Raw genomic sequence first — 18486 nt, 5'->3', positions numbered from 1 at the left:
TCAACTACAAACAATAACCACTATACTCTGCTTACACGCATACAAATTTGTGCACTTAGACCGGAATTAGGCTATGCTCGTTTCGTTTTTCATCATTAGGCTGCAATTCTTGTACGGGTGTGCAGGACTTTGTTTTTAATTTTCCTGTATACAGTACGATTACGATCTTTGGTTTTCACGAATATTCGATTGACTTTTGCGTTATCAGTTCGAAAGACGTTCGAACTTTCTAAATTCAATGCTGCGTGACATACGTACATAATATAGATAGGTACGTATGTTTCTATCCCCTAATTACACGTATAAATATGTATAATGTATATGTATACGTGACGCGGTAAATAAAAATCAATATATATAAAATTACATATTATTATAAAATTGCAAACAAGCACCAGATCCAAACTAATTCGAGGCAAGGCCTTTTTTAAATATACATATACATACAATTAATTATACGAGATAATCTTTCTTCGTAGAAAAATATCGTCAGTCTACGGTAATTATTATTTTATTCCTTCACTTTTTGCTCCTCTTCTTTCCGTTTATTGTTCTCGTCGTCTTTTCGGGGAGTTTGCATCTTCTGTACCTTCAGTTTCGCCCGGTTTAGTTTTTCATATTTTAAATACAAACATATCTTCACATAATTATACAATCATATTACATATCTCACCGCATATTATTATTAATTATCATTGTTATTATTGTTATTATTATTATTATTATTATTAGTTTTATAATATCGTATTATTTCGTCGACTGAACACGTCGCACATATTGTTTAAATATTATATTATATATTATATTATGCATAAAAATTGTTCATTTTATAATTCAATTTTTCTTTCACACACGGCACGTTATAATCGTGTGGTTGATTAATTGTCTCTTTAATTAATTAATTAATCAATTAATAATTCAATCGATCGATCGATCGTCTATCTTTATCACCATTATAGATTAACGTTGCGCGATCACGGAATAAAAATTAACAATAATAATGATCCGATAATAGTTGATCACTCATATAAACACAGATCTCAATTCCCTATCTGTATATTGAAATAATAAATACCTCTAATTGGATAGTTATTTTCGTCGTTCAACATAAGAAGATGACGAGGGAAAAGTACGGTATTAACTGCAGAAGTAATAGGTATAACCAGATAAATAAATAAGTAAATACAATTTGCAGGCAACCGGAAAGTTTGTTGAAAACAGTATTGAAATAAAATTACATCCTTCTAAAAGTAAAAGGGAATTATAAATCATAAATGAAACTTTTTTAATATTATAAGGCTGTTGTCAAAAATGATTGTTGTTGTTTTTGTCGTCAACGTTGTAATTATAGCTGTAAAAATACGTCCTCGCTATTATCGGTGTCCCGTGGAAATTTTTCACGTAAAATTCGGGAATAACATCGGGTTTTCGCTACCTGCTCGCAGGCTGTACCAGCGGCGAGGTTTGGGGTTTAGATTCGGTCAGGGTCGCCGGGGCCGCAGGAACGGGTTCGAGGTCTGGGAGTGAGCACTTCTCCTTGAGCTCGGCGTACCTCGTCCTGACGTTCCTGGCCAAATCCTGGCCGTACCTGTAGGCTGTTTTATCGACAATGGACTGAGTCTTTACGCAGTCATCGCCGCCGAATTCGCAGACCCTGTAATGGTGGAGGATGGCCGCCTCGGCCGGGACGTTCAGGGTCCCGTGTCCAGGTGCGAATTCCCATACAAAGTGATTACCGGCCTCGACGATGTGCTCCGGCTTACAGATGTACTTCGAGCGCTGTTTGTGCGGGTGAAGCTTCGTTTTTCGACGCGTTTTTCTCAACGTTATCAACGCCGCTTCCTCGGCCGTTTGGCTCTGCTTCACGCTCGGGTCGTCGCCCCATTGCAGGTAGAAGAATGCGTTTTGAAATGAATAAGAGCCGGTTGACTTGGTGCTGACCCTCTTTCCCAACCACCTGCGAAATCACACGTACAAGCGAAGATTAGTCGTTAGTTTTTCAACCGTTCATTCAATACACACTCATTGCTCAATTTCCGTTTGTTCAGCTTCTCTGTCGCCCAATATTAGCTTTCACACTTTGTACTATAAGGTATACATACTCCCGTGCGACAAGCGAGTGCGCAACAGCTCGGAACGACTCTTTGATCGACGATCGTATTCTTCAGAGTCAAGGCTAGTCGAGGCGGTGAAGTAGTTTCTTTCTTTTTTCTTTTTCTTTTTTTATCTATTTCTTTTCTTTTTTTGTTCGCCGTATTATTTACTCGTATTATAATAGTACAATACATTAGTCATTACAGGATATACACTTTATATCGCTCGCTGTTACAGCAACACGGAAATCGGGCCAATTGTTTGTCCTCGCTTTTGTTTTCTTTTATTCAAAAAAATTACATTCAATGGCTAAAATGAGGAGGGATTCAACAATGAACTTGAACTGTTCCATGGTCAGTTATTGTAACCGTCTTCTGAGCGAAACAATTCTATAAGTTAACAAGTCTATGTACCACCATTGGTAAAATGGTAGAATAGTAACGAGGCGAATGAAATGGTAGCGAAAGAGTTCAGGGTTATAGATTCCGTTGAACGCACTACGAATTTAAAAAAAAAACTATTTGTTTTTCGTTACAGTAGCCTTGGTGTGAACTGATTTTGTCTATCAATGAATCCCGTAAAAACCGTCTGAACCGCGTTTTTGGATTTTAAAATACGAGAGAATTTTCTAACTACTGTTACCGCATGCAGTCCTTGACTGTTTTCATTTTTTATACACAGCCGAAAAGTGTAATGGTTCGCACGGGTTTCAAATGACAATGAGTTTGTGGCTGCTTCCTTGTTATTTCAACAGAATAACTTGAACCGTTATTGGAACGACTCTTAAGTTCACTAGAATGTTCTAGGAACTGTAACAAATAGACTTCTTCTCAACGATATAGTTGCGTTTACTAGAATTTTCTAGGGACTTTAAAAAATTAACTTCCCAGCGATATGCTTGGATTTACTAGAATTTTCTAGGGACTGTAACAAATGAACATCTTCTCAGTGATATACGGATGAATTCTCTGCTAGGAAACTGCGGCACCCACCTTATGAGTTCGGGTATCGTGTCGTTGTGTCTGGGAATGATGTACTCGTCGAGGTCGAGAAAAGCGACGTACTCGAACTGGTACATGGACCGGTACAAACAGTCGTTAAGTGCGGCGAACAGACCCTCGGTCCGTATTTCGAGCTGAGAAATCATGTCGAGGTGATGCCATGGGAGTAACGTCACCAGGGGATAGTCGCTCCCGGGTGCCGAGCGAGACTCGTAGTCCCTGATGACGCAGCCAGCCTCCTGACCCAGGGTGTCGTTATAGAGGGTCACGTGAGTCGCGCCCAGCAGCAGGTGTAGTTCTACGAACTCAATCAACTGCATGACCTGTGTGGCCAGACAACAAAGGGTTAAATCGCGATCCAAAGCTACAGGAATCTGCAGAAGCTACTTAGGAGTAATTCGCTCGGTAATGAACTAGGTGATTTCAATCCGTTAACGTCGCCGTCGAACGGCTTCCATTGATTCCTCTTCTATCATGCGGTTTTCGTTCATTACTATGTGTACCAGGTGATTTCCATTGACTTGTTACAATGTTATCCCTAATTTTCAACGGTTACGAATGGATAGAATCACTGGAAATCACTTGGTGAATTAGTAATCAACGAAAGCACACGACGAGATTGAAGTCCATAGCTCCATTCAGTGTCGACGAATCGAAACCATTTGGCCTTGAACGCAAGACGCGAAATGATGTCCATGCCATGATTACCAACACTTCAAATCCTCGTTATTTCGAGGAACATTACAGTCATTCAAATTTCTTTGATTTACAACTCGATTTGGGACGGTTAAATTTACAAGTTTTTTCAGCGAATCCCCCCTGTGCAGAAGGAAGCTTGGAGATGACGCTTATAGTTACCCTGTTGAACTCGAAGTGCAACGGCTTCACGCAGACAGCCAGAGGCTCCTTTTTATTCGGCCTGTCGGAGGGGCGATTTTGTATCAGAATCCTGTGCGCCGGCGGGGCTTTTAGCCTCGACACAACGCTAACCGAATTCGGAACTGCGTTTGGAACCGGACCCTCCGCCGTTTCTGGAGGCGTTTTTGGCAGTGGACAAATTACGAAGGTCGCGCTGTACTTGAGATTCCAATTCTCCCGAATTGTCTGCGAATTCGGATAAAATTGCAGTTTGTAGCGTCAATTGGTTGATCAAATAAATAGTGTGGTTATCGTATACAGTAACTTGACTATTTCTACTCATTATTAACCCTCCAATATGATTTTTTACTGACGTCCTGAGTTCTTTTTCCCCCACTTAGGGCTTTTCAAAAATTTTCACAAAATTCAGGTAATCAGTTTCAGGTGCCTACTCGACATTCCAATAGTTTGCATTACAAAATTTTTCGATCATTTAATTAGTAGAAATGGTTAAATAATGAAAAATTCCCGAGATACTGCGATAAGTGGGAAAGTCAGGGTGGACAATATCGTGCATGTTGGCCGACGGAGGGTTAAGAACGAAAGGTTTTTTCTCCCTTGCGACTTCAATTCATTATACGGAGAAATTCAAACTAAAGGAAAGTAAACTAATGACGATCCCCTTTGCATCTCGACAAGTATAATGGCGTTTTAATTACCTTGACCTTAGCGGAAACCGTAATAGATGCCGTGGCGTTACCGGTCGCATGCAAATTGTACCACAACCGGCACCAAACTTGTTCCGGTCCCCTGGTTTTGGTGGCCCCGATGACCCTGATCAATCCCGGACCCTCGCCGCCGTTCGCACGGTTATCGTAATAGGCTGAATAGACGAAGAACTTGAACCTGTTGGAGAGAAATTCGGAACTGTGAGAATTGTTCCTGCAGCAATGACACCGCGTGCAATAGAGGAAGACGCTGCTACCAATTTGCATGACGCGGAGGCATTGACGTGATTTAGAATTTTTTAAGCAATCCGTAAACGGCTCTCGCGAGTCCCTGTAACGCGAACTTATGCAAATGGGACTTATAAACGCACAAGAGGGTCATCAGTTGGAGGGTTCTTGTTATACACGCGGATCCTCTCAGCAGAGTACTGAGGACCGGGGGCTGCAAAGCTCAGCGCTCCTTCACAAAATCTACGATAGCTGAAGCGGATAATTTTATAATATCGATTTTACTGAATTTAAAAAAATAAAAAACAAAAAAAAAACGTCTTTTTTATATACCTAGTACTCGACTGGGAATTATAATCGATTCACGTTGTTCCATCGATAGACAATTAACCCTTTGAAACATAAATTTTTCCTTGCAGTAAAATTCCTTAAAACTGGATATATAAAGATTCTCGAGGTAACTGATTTCAAAAATGAGGTCAGATCTGAGAAATTTTCCAAATTCACAATGGCGGATCCAATATGAGCGAATAGGATCAAATTTTGTATTTTCAATCTACCGTATTGGATCCGCCATTTTGAATTTTGAAATTCTGACGTCGGATTCGTTTTCAGCGATCCCGAAAACTTTCGAGTAACAAATTTCAAAAAGCCGATTCAAAAAAGATGTCTCGTATATGAAATGCTGTGCCGAAAAGGTTTATCACCCAACTGTACTTGCACAACACGTAAATATAGATATATATTCTACTAACATATGTTTAGAACACTGTTCAAATGTTGCAGCTGTTATCTGCAACATGTATCTGTGCATGTTATCAAGCTATAGCATACCGATAAGCGGTTTAATTTATTATTATCGCATTGTTGTGTCGATCGTTATTATCATTTGATTCCGATTCTGAGTTTGACGTGCAATGCGTCATTTTCTAAATCGTTATCGTATTGTATAATCGTCGTACGCGTGCGCAATCAACATCAAGTTATGTATTTGTGAGATTAAATCTTCCGCCTCCGGCGAGCCTGTAATAGGAAATTAAAATACCATAGATCACTGTCGAGCGTAATTCATCTTGTCGATGACGAATAATTACTTCTCCCGTACAAATTCTTTCAACGTCGATTTTCACTGCGTTAAAAAGAAACTGAACACTTGAGCAGCTAATAATCGGATGAAAGAGTCCGTGACAACTTCCGGTGACTCAGGTGCTTATAAGCAATCTGAATTCATCGGGATCAATAACGAATTGTAATTAAATTGAAAGCAAGTACGTTGTGTTTTCAGTGCTTGGAAGAATTTATAACCACGTCGTATAATCGATAGCCAACTGAGTGAATTTTTTTAACACAGATGACCATTTGTAAAGATAATAAATCACTCGGCAGCGGAAAGTTTGATTATGGTACATATATTCTAATTGGAGATAAATATGTTCTCCCAAAAAGGCGAGTGTTCCTGAAGCGAGTAAAATCGTGCAAATTGCGTTCTGTCGATCAATCGAACGACGAGTGTATCTCACAAATCGGAGGGCGATCATTAATGCACGGAAACACGAGTTTCACCCCGGATTCTTGAGCAGCATCGAACTGATTCATAGATAATCTTTGCGGCTTTGATCTCAACTCAGCCAATATCCCAGTCCTTTTTACGACAGTTGTTCACCCAAGTAGTTTGCCGGTAAAATCGAGTTTACCTGGTGTTTGTCACGTTCAGCCAATCGGCGTGGGTCAGTCTCAGGCTCTGATTAAGATGGGGCAGACGGGATTCCACGTTTGTAGGGAGGCTGGGTAATCCGCGAGGATCGGCGAGGGATGCGACCGGTTTTCCACCCTCCGCAGTATCCTTGACAAGGAGTCCAACATGGTCGTCGAAGCCACCCTTGACTCCGGTGTAATCTTCGGCCTGTCATTTTAAAATACCGAATCAGAAGCTGAGCAGTTGTGGGAAAATTTTTACAGTAACTCTTGGTGCGTTTAGTTATTTCATTGATTGTGTCGAAGATTGTAGAGTTTGGAAAAGAGTGAACCGATCAAGACCGTGCTAATCAGGTTCGAGTCACGTTTGCATTTGTTTGCGAACGTTATCGAGATACGTCTCGCGATAACGATTGTTCATGTGATATTCATACCATAGCGACATCGAAGTGATCGATACACGTGCCTAGTACGAAAAAAACCTATACGGATCACTGCATATCGCTAACGAGGATGAATTATTATTATTACCCTCTACCAACAGCCCCAAATACTGCATCATTTGTTCCCGGTATAATTGGCTCCACCTGTCGACCCTGTTAAATTCGCGAAACCCGGTGTTTCTACGAGGATAAGACGTGGACTGATCGTTATTTCCAAAAGTTGGATACACTTGACATGCAGAGAAGCGAAAAAAAGAATAAAAGCGGCACCTAACAAGAGGAAATTGATTTGTTTCAAAAATTGACGGATCACCAATATACTTATGTATGTGTAAGATAGAACTTGGACACGTTGAAAATGAAGGACAAAATCACGAACAATAGGCGGAAGAGATAATTTCTCGACAGTTATTGAACGACGCTCAATTTGTCACTGCAGCATTGCATTTTATGTCTAGATAAATCTGTCTTGAAAATATATGACAATGGTTTCATGTTGACGCAGGGTTACAACTGTGAATTTCACGAGCTAAATTCTTAATTCTACAGGTTCCGACCGACGGCCACACAATTATGCATTTGTTCTTGCCATCATTTTCTTCAGCATGAAACGTTGCCCGATAATTATCGACCGGTGGAAACGATTATATGTCCAAAATTGAATCCCAAGTGTAGAGAAATCATCGGCGCCACGGCCATCTTGATTTTGTATTTTCGATTATTTCGCACAACTCTGCACAAGGTACAATTTTTCACGGTGAATATTTTCGTTAAAAAGAACGAAGAAAAGTCTTCAATATCCGATTTAAATGGAGTGATCTGTACACTTTTGCATGCGATTTTTAAATTTATGATTTACAAAACGCTAATTAAACGAACGACCGCGCAACGAGGGAAATAAAGAAACAAACAAGGCGCAAAAATACATCTATGCAAGGCCATAAATGCCAGCGGGATTAAGCGGTGGCAGTAATTAACCCCGTCGGTAAGGAAAAGCAGGGGTGAAACCGTTAATCACACTCACCCCAACCTCCTCGTAATCTGGTCTGTCCGGGGCGGCGATCAGCCTGTGACCATTTCTGTGACCGTTTCTATGACCGCCAAGTGCCCCAGTACCTCCGACATTTGAGCCATGCCTGTCGTCGATGAGAAATATCTCGGTCAGAACGATCAGGCCAAAGACCGCGAAGAACATCACCACCAGCATGAAGGACATGTTCGCCCTCTCCTTCAGGACTCCGGCGCTCCGGCCGCCTCCGGGACCCCCCCGCCGGGCCCCCATGCCCAAGGCTCTCTGAAACGCAAGAGGATAACGATTAAAGGGTCATACAAGAATGCCAAGTGACTCCCGGAGCTGTTAATTTTCACATTTCCACGAAATCGTGAATGTAACAAGCAGTTTACAACTTAGTATATGAAAGTGTATACAAAACACGTACAGTAATGTTCCTTAATGCATTGCCCTTTGCGGCTAACTTCATCTCGGTCCGAAACAAAATGCGAGTTCGATTCTATACGGATTATGTAACAATGACTGACGATGCAGCCAACGTGAGAGATCGGGAGTCATTGTCACGTATAATTCGTATAGAATCGAACTCGCATTTTGTTTCGGACCGAGAACAAGTTAGCCGGAAATGGGAAGGCATTAATGAACATTACTGTACATATGAATTACGTATGAATGAGAAACGAATTGGAATCTTATTAAACTTACCAGAAAGTCAGAAATTCGGCACTGAAAAATCATTGCGGAAATTGATGCAGATTTTCGGTAAACAACCGCGTTAATTATTGCACAAGAAAACACTAGCTAATCGAATGATCTTTGCACGTTAATAAATAACCGTGCTCGCGGTACGCAGGCTAGATTATAATAGAGTGATATTTTATATCAGACCCCGGAAACGGCCGGTGATATGTGTACAGATGTTCTCAATTGAGTCTATAATATCGGACGGTAAAATGTGTGTCGTTTTGAAGTCGCCACGTCGGCGTAAATTAGTATAAATCGCCCTTCGGCGTTTCGACAAAACGTGAACCCAAATTATAAGGATATTCGAATGATTGTTACACGCAAGATGGCTCGTTAATTCAGCTGACACTTTACAAACACCAATTGTGTAAACAGTCAATACGAGTTTTCTTAACAACGTTTCTACCTAAAGACTGAGAACCACATTAATGTCCGATTAGATAACGGCTTGGATGTAATATAACATCAAATCCGTTCAATGTATCGAAATTATGTATATAATAAGCATACTTCCTCAGTCCAGTAGTAGCAATACTTCTCCCGAATCCGCAACATTCGATTATATAGATCAGACGACTATCTTATACACCGAAGGTGCGAGCATTTACCGTAGCCTCCAAATCATTGAATCGTTCTACGTTTTAAGATACATTGTTCGATAAGAAATCGGCTCACCTAATAGAGTTCCAGACGTCCGGCTCGAAGTTATGTCATACATGGAGATGTCGGCATTTGATTCTGAAAGAGGAAAAATAAAAAAAAGTTAACCATCAAAATCCAGGGTACCAAAAACTTTCACCTTGCTTCGCGGAAATGGCGATTAAATAATTACAAACGGTGGTTGGATAGAGGTAAAGGAATTTTTAAAACAAACGCTGCGGGAAGGTGATAAACAGCAATAAATCACCGGCTTCTACATAGGTATGATGTATTTTATCCGTTGTATGTAGTCGAAATGATTTTTCGCTTTTCACCCGGAAGAGCGATGGAACGATCGTATTTTTCAAACCCTCAACAACGCGGTAGATGGCTATGTAGCTAGGTATGTATGTAATGTAGGTACCTGTATCGTATGTGCATACGTGATACATAAATTCGTTCCGAACCTTTCATATTTACGGCCCCAAGGTATAACGTGATGTACGTATAGATAAGTCTACAATTTCCAGCAATCAAACGACCGGAAAAGAATATTTTTATGTTGGTAAATGGGATTGTTTACAGAATGCTATATATTTATACGACTTTTTTTTAATGTCTTCGGTGCACTCGTGTCGATAAAGTTTTTTAATATCCCACGAATGAGATATGTAAAATTACACGTAAAAAGAACAAAGTACGGCATTTCAATTCAGAAAATTTTAACAACACACGTGTGCATAATCGTTTCTGTCTTTGCACAGCTGACGATGGCCAATTTCTGTTGGTTCAATTGATTCGCAATAAAGTGGATATGACATCGTGTGAGCGCGTGTTCGCAGAGTATAAAACGAAACGAAGGATGAAGCCAATGTTTTGAATATTCAAAAGGAATGCAGTTAATTACGTTTTACGACAAACGGAGAGAAAAGTAAATCAGAGTCAGTTTTGGACAAGTATAATGTACATTTACCGTCAGAGCCGAAAATAAACGATGTAGAGACAACGAGGCTTTGAGCTCGACGTTTTATTTTTCCGATTGTTTCTCGGGCGCTCGTTTTTGCCCACTTTCAGCCCTCATCTTTCTTATACGGATTTTCTGGCTCCGTACTTCGACAATGCCTGCAGTGTTTAATATTATATATAGTTTCGCAAAGATGGTAGGAGCAAAATTGATTATCTTTCGTTGCTCAGAAGCTCACTGGGCCGCAACTCAGGAAATTAATGTTTATCGCAAATTATCATGCGGTTTTGTATCAAAGAGATGCTCCTCTCTCTTCGCTTTTCCCGGCAATTTTGAGCCGCTTTCGGGCCGCTGAGCTTGTCGAGTTTACGTTATTTGACTGCAGCATAACGTTGGACGTACAGAGGAAACCCGTTGACGTAGAAGAACGATTGTTTGAAGCTTGGGTCAAAAACATAAATGGCGACGGAGATCACCGGAGAAAATTTTTCGCTCTGTTCGATCAATATCTCGAATTTATATTCCCGTCGCTCGACTCTCGATGTACCCGCTTGTATAATATCTGCGCAAATGTTTGCCATACTAATGTTAAATATACATGCATAAATCATTTCACCGAAACTTGTGCAGAAAAGCTTTCCGCGATATTGAAAGGTTCTATAAATTGCAGCTCCTGCCTGACGTTGACAGTAAAAACTAAGTTTCTCCGCGTCACAATTTTGTAGAAAATTTCCAATACACCCGCTTCGGAGAAACTGTCGATACGGAATGACCAATCTAAAGTTTACTTCGCTTTTTCAGCGCGAATGCTCGATAATTGGCAAGCCAATATGGCCGCCCTTTTCCCCGCTTCAGATTTACTTTCGGCAATAAAATCGTTCCAGGCACTCGCCGATTATCGGGAGTTCTTTCACGCGAAAGTAAATGATGGCAAGAACGGTCTTACATCAATCTGAGCAACAATTACCGTCAATTATCGCCTTTGATAAGGAGAGTAAATTCTCGAATCCGATTACGGATTCGTGAAAAAATTACCCGAGTCGAGTGCCACGGGTTGAGTTGGAGTGGTGTAGTGCATATTAATATATACTCGTATACGCAACATTACACGTTTGATATTATTCAGCACGAAAGCCTGAGAAACTCCGGATGGTAACACCGCGGGATATACCGATATTAAATATGTGTGTACTCCTTGCATGTACGTACATACATGGGTCCATAAATGTTGCATAAAAGGGTTGCGGAAGGGAAGAATATACGCGAAAACTTGTACAAGCAGACGCGTTATGCCTCCGGCGGCTTTCTGAAGCTTACATATCCACGCCTCCGGAATGATTTCCCTTTCAGGGTTCCGGACAAACGAGATATGCGTACCGTGAAGCATCATCTCTAATTCATTCGAGAATTTCACACTTGCACAGGAGTGCGGTGGCTATTTTTTCAGGAATTGTAAGTTCTTTCCAGGGTGTGGCGTTCTCTTTAATATCGCGTGGCGGGAAGAAAAACACAAACAAAAAACAATAACTGATTAAAAGTGTAAGTTTGCAAGAATAAAAAATGGAGCACAAAGAAAATGTTCATAAACGGGTGTAATTGAACGTCGTGTCAATTGTAACTCAACTCGAAACTTCGAGCGTGCAGCTGTTATTACATGTTTGAGAAGGAATTATACATCTTTCTCGTGCAGATACACATTATAGGTATACGTATTTATGTATATACACTAGACACCCTACATAAGACCTGAGAAAATGACTCAGTCACAAAGTTTCTTGCCTGTTGCGCAAGAATCGATCGATATACCAGCTCTTCACCTTTCTCCGTAATATACATATACATATATATATATACCTGTACCCATATACTTACATATATGCATAGGTATTTCTCTGATTTTCCCGGTATTTCATACTGAATTTTTTACATGTATAAAGTCGCTGCCCAGAATCAACTGGTAAAACCTTGATGCAATTTATAAATTGTTATCCCATCCCATAGATTGGGATAAAAAATTTCGAAGAGAAGAATATTGAGCTGAAATTATATATCTACATGTAACTGGGTTCAGTTATATATTACGTAACGCCGTAATTTTTGATGAAAGAAAAAAGTGCTGGGAAAGCTCGGTAACCGAACCGGAAAAGTTTCGTTGCTAAACGCAAGCTATATATTGTAAATTGAGTATAGACCACCCACAGCTTCTGGAGATCAGTAACAATTAACAATTCCTCGCAGGCGTATGATTTAAATCGACGAAGAAGAACGGAAATGGAGTACGTCAGCGGTAAACGCTGTCCCCCCTTTTCTTGCTGCAGTGGCAAGTATGAAAGAAGACGTTTCTTTTTTATTTTACACTTATTTTATTCGCGTTGTCACTTCTATTCTATTTTATTGTCTATTTTACGGTCAGTTTTTACTGTGTCTAGATACATACGTACGTATACTTATAAGCATATATTGTACAAAGCCTGAAGCAAAGGCTTTGAGACGACTCGATAATGACAATAATAATCTTTGAATTGAAAGAATGTCAGAAAAAAAAAAAAATTAAATTTCGATTCATGTTTTTCTGCGTTTTATATTCATCACTGAAGAGCCCCGCGATTGCGTGGGCGAACGGTGAGTGCAGGATGAAAGCACACCTTGTTATACACGCATCTATGTATTACAGATGTGTATAATACCTACATGTATATGGTCTACCTACGTGTGAGGACGTTTTTGAAAGGAAACGCGTGAGGTCCCCGACGACGCGAGATTTGTAAAAGTCGACGAGCGAAATACCTCGAGGAAACATTTAAACCGTAAACAAGTTTAAAACCGCATGCATATAGGGTTGAAAAATAAGCGAAGCGTAAATCTATATACACGGGATACGAAAAAGGTGGATGGATGTTGTGCACACAATTTCATCTGCCGCCTCTGCTCAACACGCCTTGAAAAATACCTGAGAGAAGAAAATTTTCTCACTTCGAAACGGCTCCTAACTTTTACGTGCGAATGTATATAATATGTATATACGTATTGTATATACACGTTACTGCAAAGAGAGTATAAAGTTGAAAAAGAACGTCGAAAGAGTGACGAGGGAAAAACGGGTGAAAAGGGAAAAAAACTGACACAGGAAACTCCCAAAAGACGTCGAGTTCTCTTAAACCTTGTAGCTATACCTTGTCTAAACTTTACTCCAGCAATCAGTTCATCTTTCTTTTCGGTCGGGGGGAAATCGTCCATTTATAGACTCGAATTTCAACCCGCGGGTGTCTCCTACTTCGAGAAGTCGAATACTTGGCTATACAAAATTCGCGCAGCTCCAATTACCTCTCTGCTGACGTTGAGTGGCGAGTTTCGCGAAAAACTCCCAGTATGTAACCTGGGTAGTCGACTATACAATACGGGGAGCCGGGTTTCTTATAAATAATCGAAGGAGCCCGGCACGGTATCCTTTTACAAGCAGCACCCGCCGCGTAGGCTGTTTCTTGAATAATTTTCACTCCATATACATATTAAGAAAGAAGTTGTCCGATAAGTCTTGCCTGCCGGGCGTTAATGGTTCGCGACATATACAGCAGGCCACGCACAGAATTCTTCAAGATTATTCATGAAAATTATTAGCCAGAGATATAATACAGGTACTTAGGTATACAAGGACGGTTATGGATACAGATTCTCGTACCGACATTTACCGACACTTACCCAAGACGCAAACCTTTTTATGGAATGTTCGACGGTTGGGATTATCCCCACTCTGACTGGCTTAAATTCTCGAAAAGGGTTCGCGTCTTGGCTAAGTGTCGGTAAATGTCACTATGGAAATCTAAATCCAGAACCGGTTGTGCATACCTACTCAGGTACTCACCTAAGCTGTGCTGCTATTCAGGTACGTAGGCCGAGAAATGTGGCGCCGAAACACCGATAACTTGATCGTCTATGCGAAATTATTCTAGTATCGAGTCGCCGAACAACTCGTGCAGGCTGTCAGGCTTGTATTTTTCTACGTCGAGATAATTTTTACTACGAACTGGAGCAAGTATGTGTCCGCGAAATATGTTATCAACACCTGCTAGGCAAGATTTAAATTCTGCTCTTGTGGTTTTTCTCTACTGCTATTAACTTAAATCAACTTAAATGCACAGGATATCCTGTTTAACCGTTTCCGTCATGAAACATATGTGTGTATAATGTAATTCTCGAATATACATAGGTATACCTGTACGTATATTCTTCTATAATTACGTTTGCACGATATGTACAATTTGGTGTACATTACTAGAGTAAAACTTGATTTCAACGTGATTCGAAAATGCTGCAGAATTTCGCCAACAAGATTGTTCGTTCTTAAATTAGTCGTCGAAAGTTTATCGATAAAATTTGCGCATTTTTTCGCCTGATTATATTCAGCGTACCTACATTCAAGATAGTTAGTCGTAATCAGATTACCTACGCCCCACGATTCCAAATCACGCGTTAACGATTTGAATAATAATCCATGCACGTATATGTCGATTACACACAGGGTGACCCTTTTTGAGAGGAGAATGAAAGATCCAGCGACAGTTTAATATATTTTCAGCATTGTTTATACGGAGGAAACTGTCTCCCTTCATATTGTTTCACTTTCCCGTATAATTATTACCATTTTCATGTTTTCACGCTGCACCACATCACGCGCCTTCAATCACTCAAATACCATTCCAAATTCGAATATATCATACCAGCCAGACATCTTGCAATGAAAACTTCAGGGTCACGGAGGTGGTAAACATATAACTGCGTAAACTGATTGCGTCGTGTTTAACATCTAGTCAACACAGCTGTTCAAATTTACGTTGGATTGTCAAGAATCTCTTTACGTATACTAAAATCCCGTTGGATTTTAATACACTACTTACAACTGTAAAAATTTTCTCAACAACTCAAAGAAGATACGTGAGACATATAATATCACAATATGAATTATTCGACTTTATAATAATCGTAATATCCAGATAGACACACTCGAGATGTTCCCCAGTACAGATCCGGACAACGTCTATTGAAAGCCGTTCATCAGCGTTTTATTCCGTAATTGAAGAGTACGTTGCAATTATTATTACGGCTTCATTTCCTTTATAATCGCACTATCGATTATAGTTGAAAATCGTGGCACAAACGGTTAAGATTATTCAAACTCGATACACAAAGTTCATTGGACTTTATTTATACTTTTAGATCATGAATTATAACAATTTCAACTACCGCTATGCCGTCATGAACTCAGATACGTTATTTTCGTCCGCTATGCGTATTATCACACAGGTGTGAAACATAATTTTTTCGACCACTGGCTCTGATTAGATAACCACGCGTTGCAGGAAACGTCAAACTAGCTTGACTTGTTCGAACAGAACGTCGAGCGTCATCACATTGCTTAATCCGATGTTTGGTGTGGAATCATGAAAGATCAACCGTACACCGTACGGAATTTAACGATTTCTTGGCGATTTCGCGGGTGCATAAACGGGGCTGGGAACATTTTATTTCAACTCGGCCTAATTCATACACGGAAAGAGTCGATTACAATATTCTCAAAAACTGAGGGCGTATCTAATCGTTTCGACGATGCACGGTTCCACCGAATAAATGATCGTAGTTAAATGTGTACTCGGACTAAATCCTCACCCAGCAGATCGCGTGACTTGATGAAATAAGGCAATGACGAACGGCCTTAAACCACCTTCTGCAAAGTGTCGTGACGCTCTTCAGACGTAGTTCTGCATGCAGGGACTATGTTGACGCACACACACTCACACTCACACACGCGCGTAGTTTGATTCAAAGACGAGGAGGTAAATGAAAGTAAAAATATGTTTTTATCGACACGATTGCCCAAATCTAAACATTGCGACATAGAACGACAACTTTTCATCGATGTCTTAAGAACAGCGTGTCAACCTTCACTGGAATAATGCATGTATCGTGTCTGTCTGACGTACCTTATCTACAACATACCGTATCTACAAACGTGGAGAGCATAGGATCATAAAACTGTTGCGCTTTCAGCATTGTCGGGTTTTTTCTTGTCCATGAAAAGTAGCGAGTAAAAAATACGTAACTGTTATTAAAATATTGTGATCGAGTAGGCGGTAGATTATTAAAACTTTCACCATACTAAGCCGCGTTTCTTCTATAAGTTATTTTTCTAGCCCGGCTGCCAGGGATTGCTATGATTCAAGCTACCCACTTCGGCGCCTCCTACACTCTCATATAACACAAGAGAGTTTTAATTGAAACGATCAATTACTTCCAGCCGATAGAAGCTCGGCTCTATCGAATTGTTCCGCGGTACCTACCAATAATGAAATGCACGCGGTGATTTTTCAGCTTTGCACTTTTTATCCCCATCAACTCGAACTTGACCGTATGAATTTGCAATTATGGATTCCAAAAAAAATTTCTGCAGCTGACTATACGAGCAAATTTTAGAAAAACGACCACGATGCTTATCAACAGAGTTACTCAACGACGTACACAATATCACTAACCGCTATATTTTAATAACCCAAGAAAATTGCCGAGATAAGAATTTCGAGCGAGAATTACCTTGTACTTCGTTCACCGATACAGCATATCTACAATTAATATACATAACGAGATTTTGGCTTAGTCGAGGAAGTCAAGGCAACATATCCTCTGTTTATTGACTAATTTTTAATATCGTTGCCGATTATGATCAGCCGGATAATAATCAGGCGAAGCGAATACCAGCATGATCAGGTGTGTAGCTGAATATGGGGGGAGGAGAAGATGTCTTGTGCAATAATTCCAATTGATCCGAGTGTAGGTACTGTCAACGGACGATAAGCTCCTCTTCGACATGAATTTACATCGGGGCATAGAATTTACGAGGGAAGAGAAACAAGAGGAGTGTCACTCCAAGTATAGTGGATAATCCATTCGGCACACAATAACCTACCGATGCTGACGGGTGCCCTGCAGGACAGTGAAGACCGTCGAATACGCTGGTACTCCTGCAGAGGCTACAAGCTTCCTTATATCATGCCATGTCTGCAGGTGGCGATCAGACATCAGGGCGGACGTTGATCTGCTCCGATTCCAACACTGGTCGTATTCGTTGTCGTCGTCGTCGTCGTGATGCGGGCGAGTCGAATTATGACTGGGTTCACATTGAACAAATACTCATCGGACGTAGCAACGTTAACTCGAGTCTGACGGAAGCATTCCTCGGGCCCGTATCGTCGTCATGTCTTCTCCGATTTACGATAGGCGAAAACTGCGGAACTGTGTTTGAAAAACTTTGGCAATCTCCTACCGGCACTTCCTCAGGACCGAATTGGAATCTATTTTTGAACGGATAGACCCTAACTCGTCCGCCCAGCACCCGGTACTCACTCTCCGAATGCAGAGTGGAGTCACTAAGCGGTCTAGGGCGCCGCGACGGACGCCGTCTCAAAACTCGACGCCAGCGCAGGCGCCATGTTTCTCGATCGATCGACTACCCTGATACTGTGCAATGGTGGTGGTGGTGGTGGTGGTCGCGATGTCGTCCTCGGGGTATCACAGCCGTTTCAGGCCGCTCCAGAGTCCATCGGGAACCAAGGATTGAGCCGAAAAAGTTCCCACCTTGAGGCCTGCGGAAGAGCGTCGGAAGTCGTTGCAGCCTCTAATGGTTTCGAGATATCAACCACATTCGAATCGTAGGATATCACACTTTGAAGAGAACCACACGCGCTGTGCTGGTGTGATAAGGCGACTCAGTTTTTTCGACTTTCGATGATCAATGTAACGCTCTGGCCAGGCTGCAGTCGTGTATTCCTGCATAGCCGAAATATAGGAGTGCATGAGAGATAACGGGGCACGATAGTACCAGGCGCTGGGTTCAACCTCGTATGGACGTAGTGGTTGCTACTGAAATATTACCGGCAACTTATACTCTCCCTCCAGTGTAGGTATACTATCTCTCAATGTTCTGCGATGCGGAGTTGAACTGGTTATAGCGGATATCTAAGAAGTATACAAACAAAGGTTAACGATTACATGAACGGTATAGTTGTCCTCAATTTAATGATAACGGCTA

The 18486-nt window shown here is 40.9% G+C and overlaps 1 protein-coding gene across 8 annotated transcripts; it reads right to left on the bottom strand.

The window, feature by feature from the left end:
• Positions 1 to 91: 91 nt before the first annotated feature.
• Positions 92 to 18417, bottom strand: LOC124299199 (uncharacterized). Of its 8 annotated transcripts, XM_046752207.1 has the most exons (9): positions 18330 to 18417; positions 17365 to 18224; positions 9479 to 9541; positions 8072 to 8341; positions 6604 to 6812; positions 4673 to 4859; positions 3954 to 4199; positions 3087 to 3418; positions 92 to 1957 (listed from the first exon to the last, which is right to left on the bottom strand). In XM_046752207.1, the coding sequence occupies exons 4-9, from the start codon at positions 8327 to 8329 to the stop codon at positions 1432 to 1434; spliced, it is 1758 nt and encodes a 585-aa protein (XP_046608163.1). In that variant the 5' UTR covers positions 8330 to 8341; positions 9479 to 9541; positions 17365 to 18224; positions 18330 to 18417; the 3' UTR covers positions 92 to 1431. The 8 variants fall into 8 exon arrangements, with proteins under 8 accessions (XP_046608163.1, XP_046608164.1, XP_046608168.1 ...); XM_046752208.1 differs by lacking the exons at positions 17365 to 18224; positions 18330 to 18417 and adding an exon at positions 16126 to 16332; XM_046752212.1 differs by lacking the exons at positions 17365 to 18224; positions 18330 to 18417 and adding an exon at positions 15046 to 15192.
• Between the last annotated feature and the right edge of the window lie 69 nt (positions 18418 to 18486).

The sequence above is a fragment of the Neodiprion virginianus genome, chromosome 2, assembly GCF_021901495.1.
Source record: "Neodiprion virginianus isolate iyNeoVirg1 chromosome 2, iyNeoVirg1.1, whole genome shotgun sequence".
NCBI lineage: Eukaryota > Metazoa > Arthropoda > Insecta > Hymenoptera > Diprionidae > Neodiprion > Neodiprion virginianus.
Note: the sequence above shows the minus strand (reverse complement) of the source record. Positions and strands in the feature narration are given on the sequence as shown.

What these genes read in the sequence shown, in the direction of transcription:
- LOC124299199 (XM_046752206.1), bottom strand. Translation starts at nt 8,797, where the DNA reads ATGATTTTTCAGTGCCGAATTTCTGACTTTCTG. An exon ending in GCCGAATTTCTGACTTTCTG is followed by an intron (nt 8,342 to 8,764) that starts GTAAGTTTAATA and finishes CTTGCGTTTCAG; the next exon opens with AGAGCCTTGGGCATGGGGGC. An exon ending in CGGTTTCCGCTAAGGTCAAG is followed by an intron (nt 4,200 to 4,672) that starts GTAATTAAAACG and finishes CCGAATTCGCAG; the next exon opens with ACAATTCGGGAGAATTGGAA.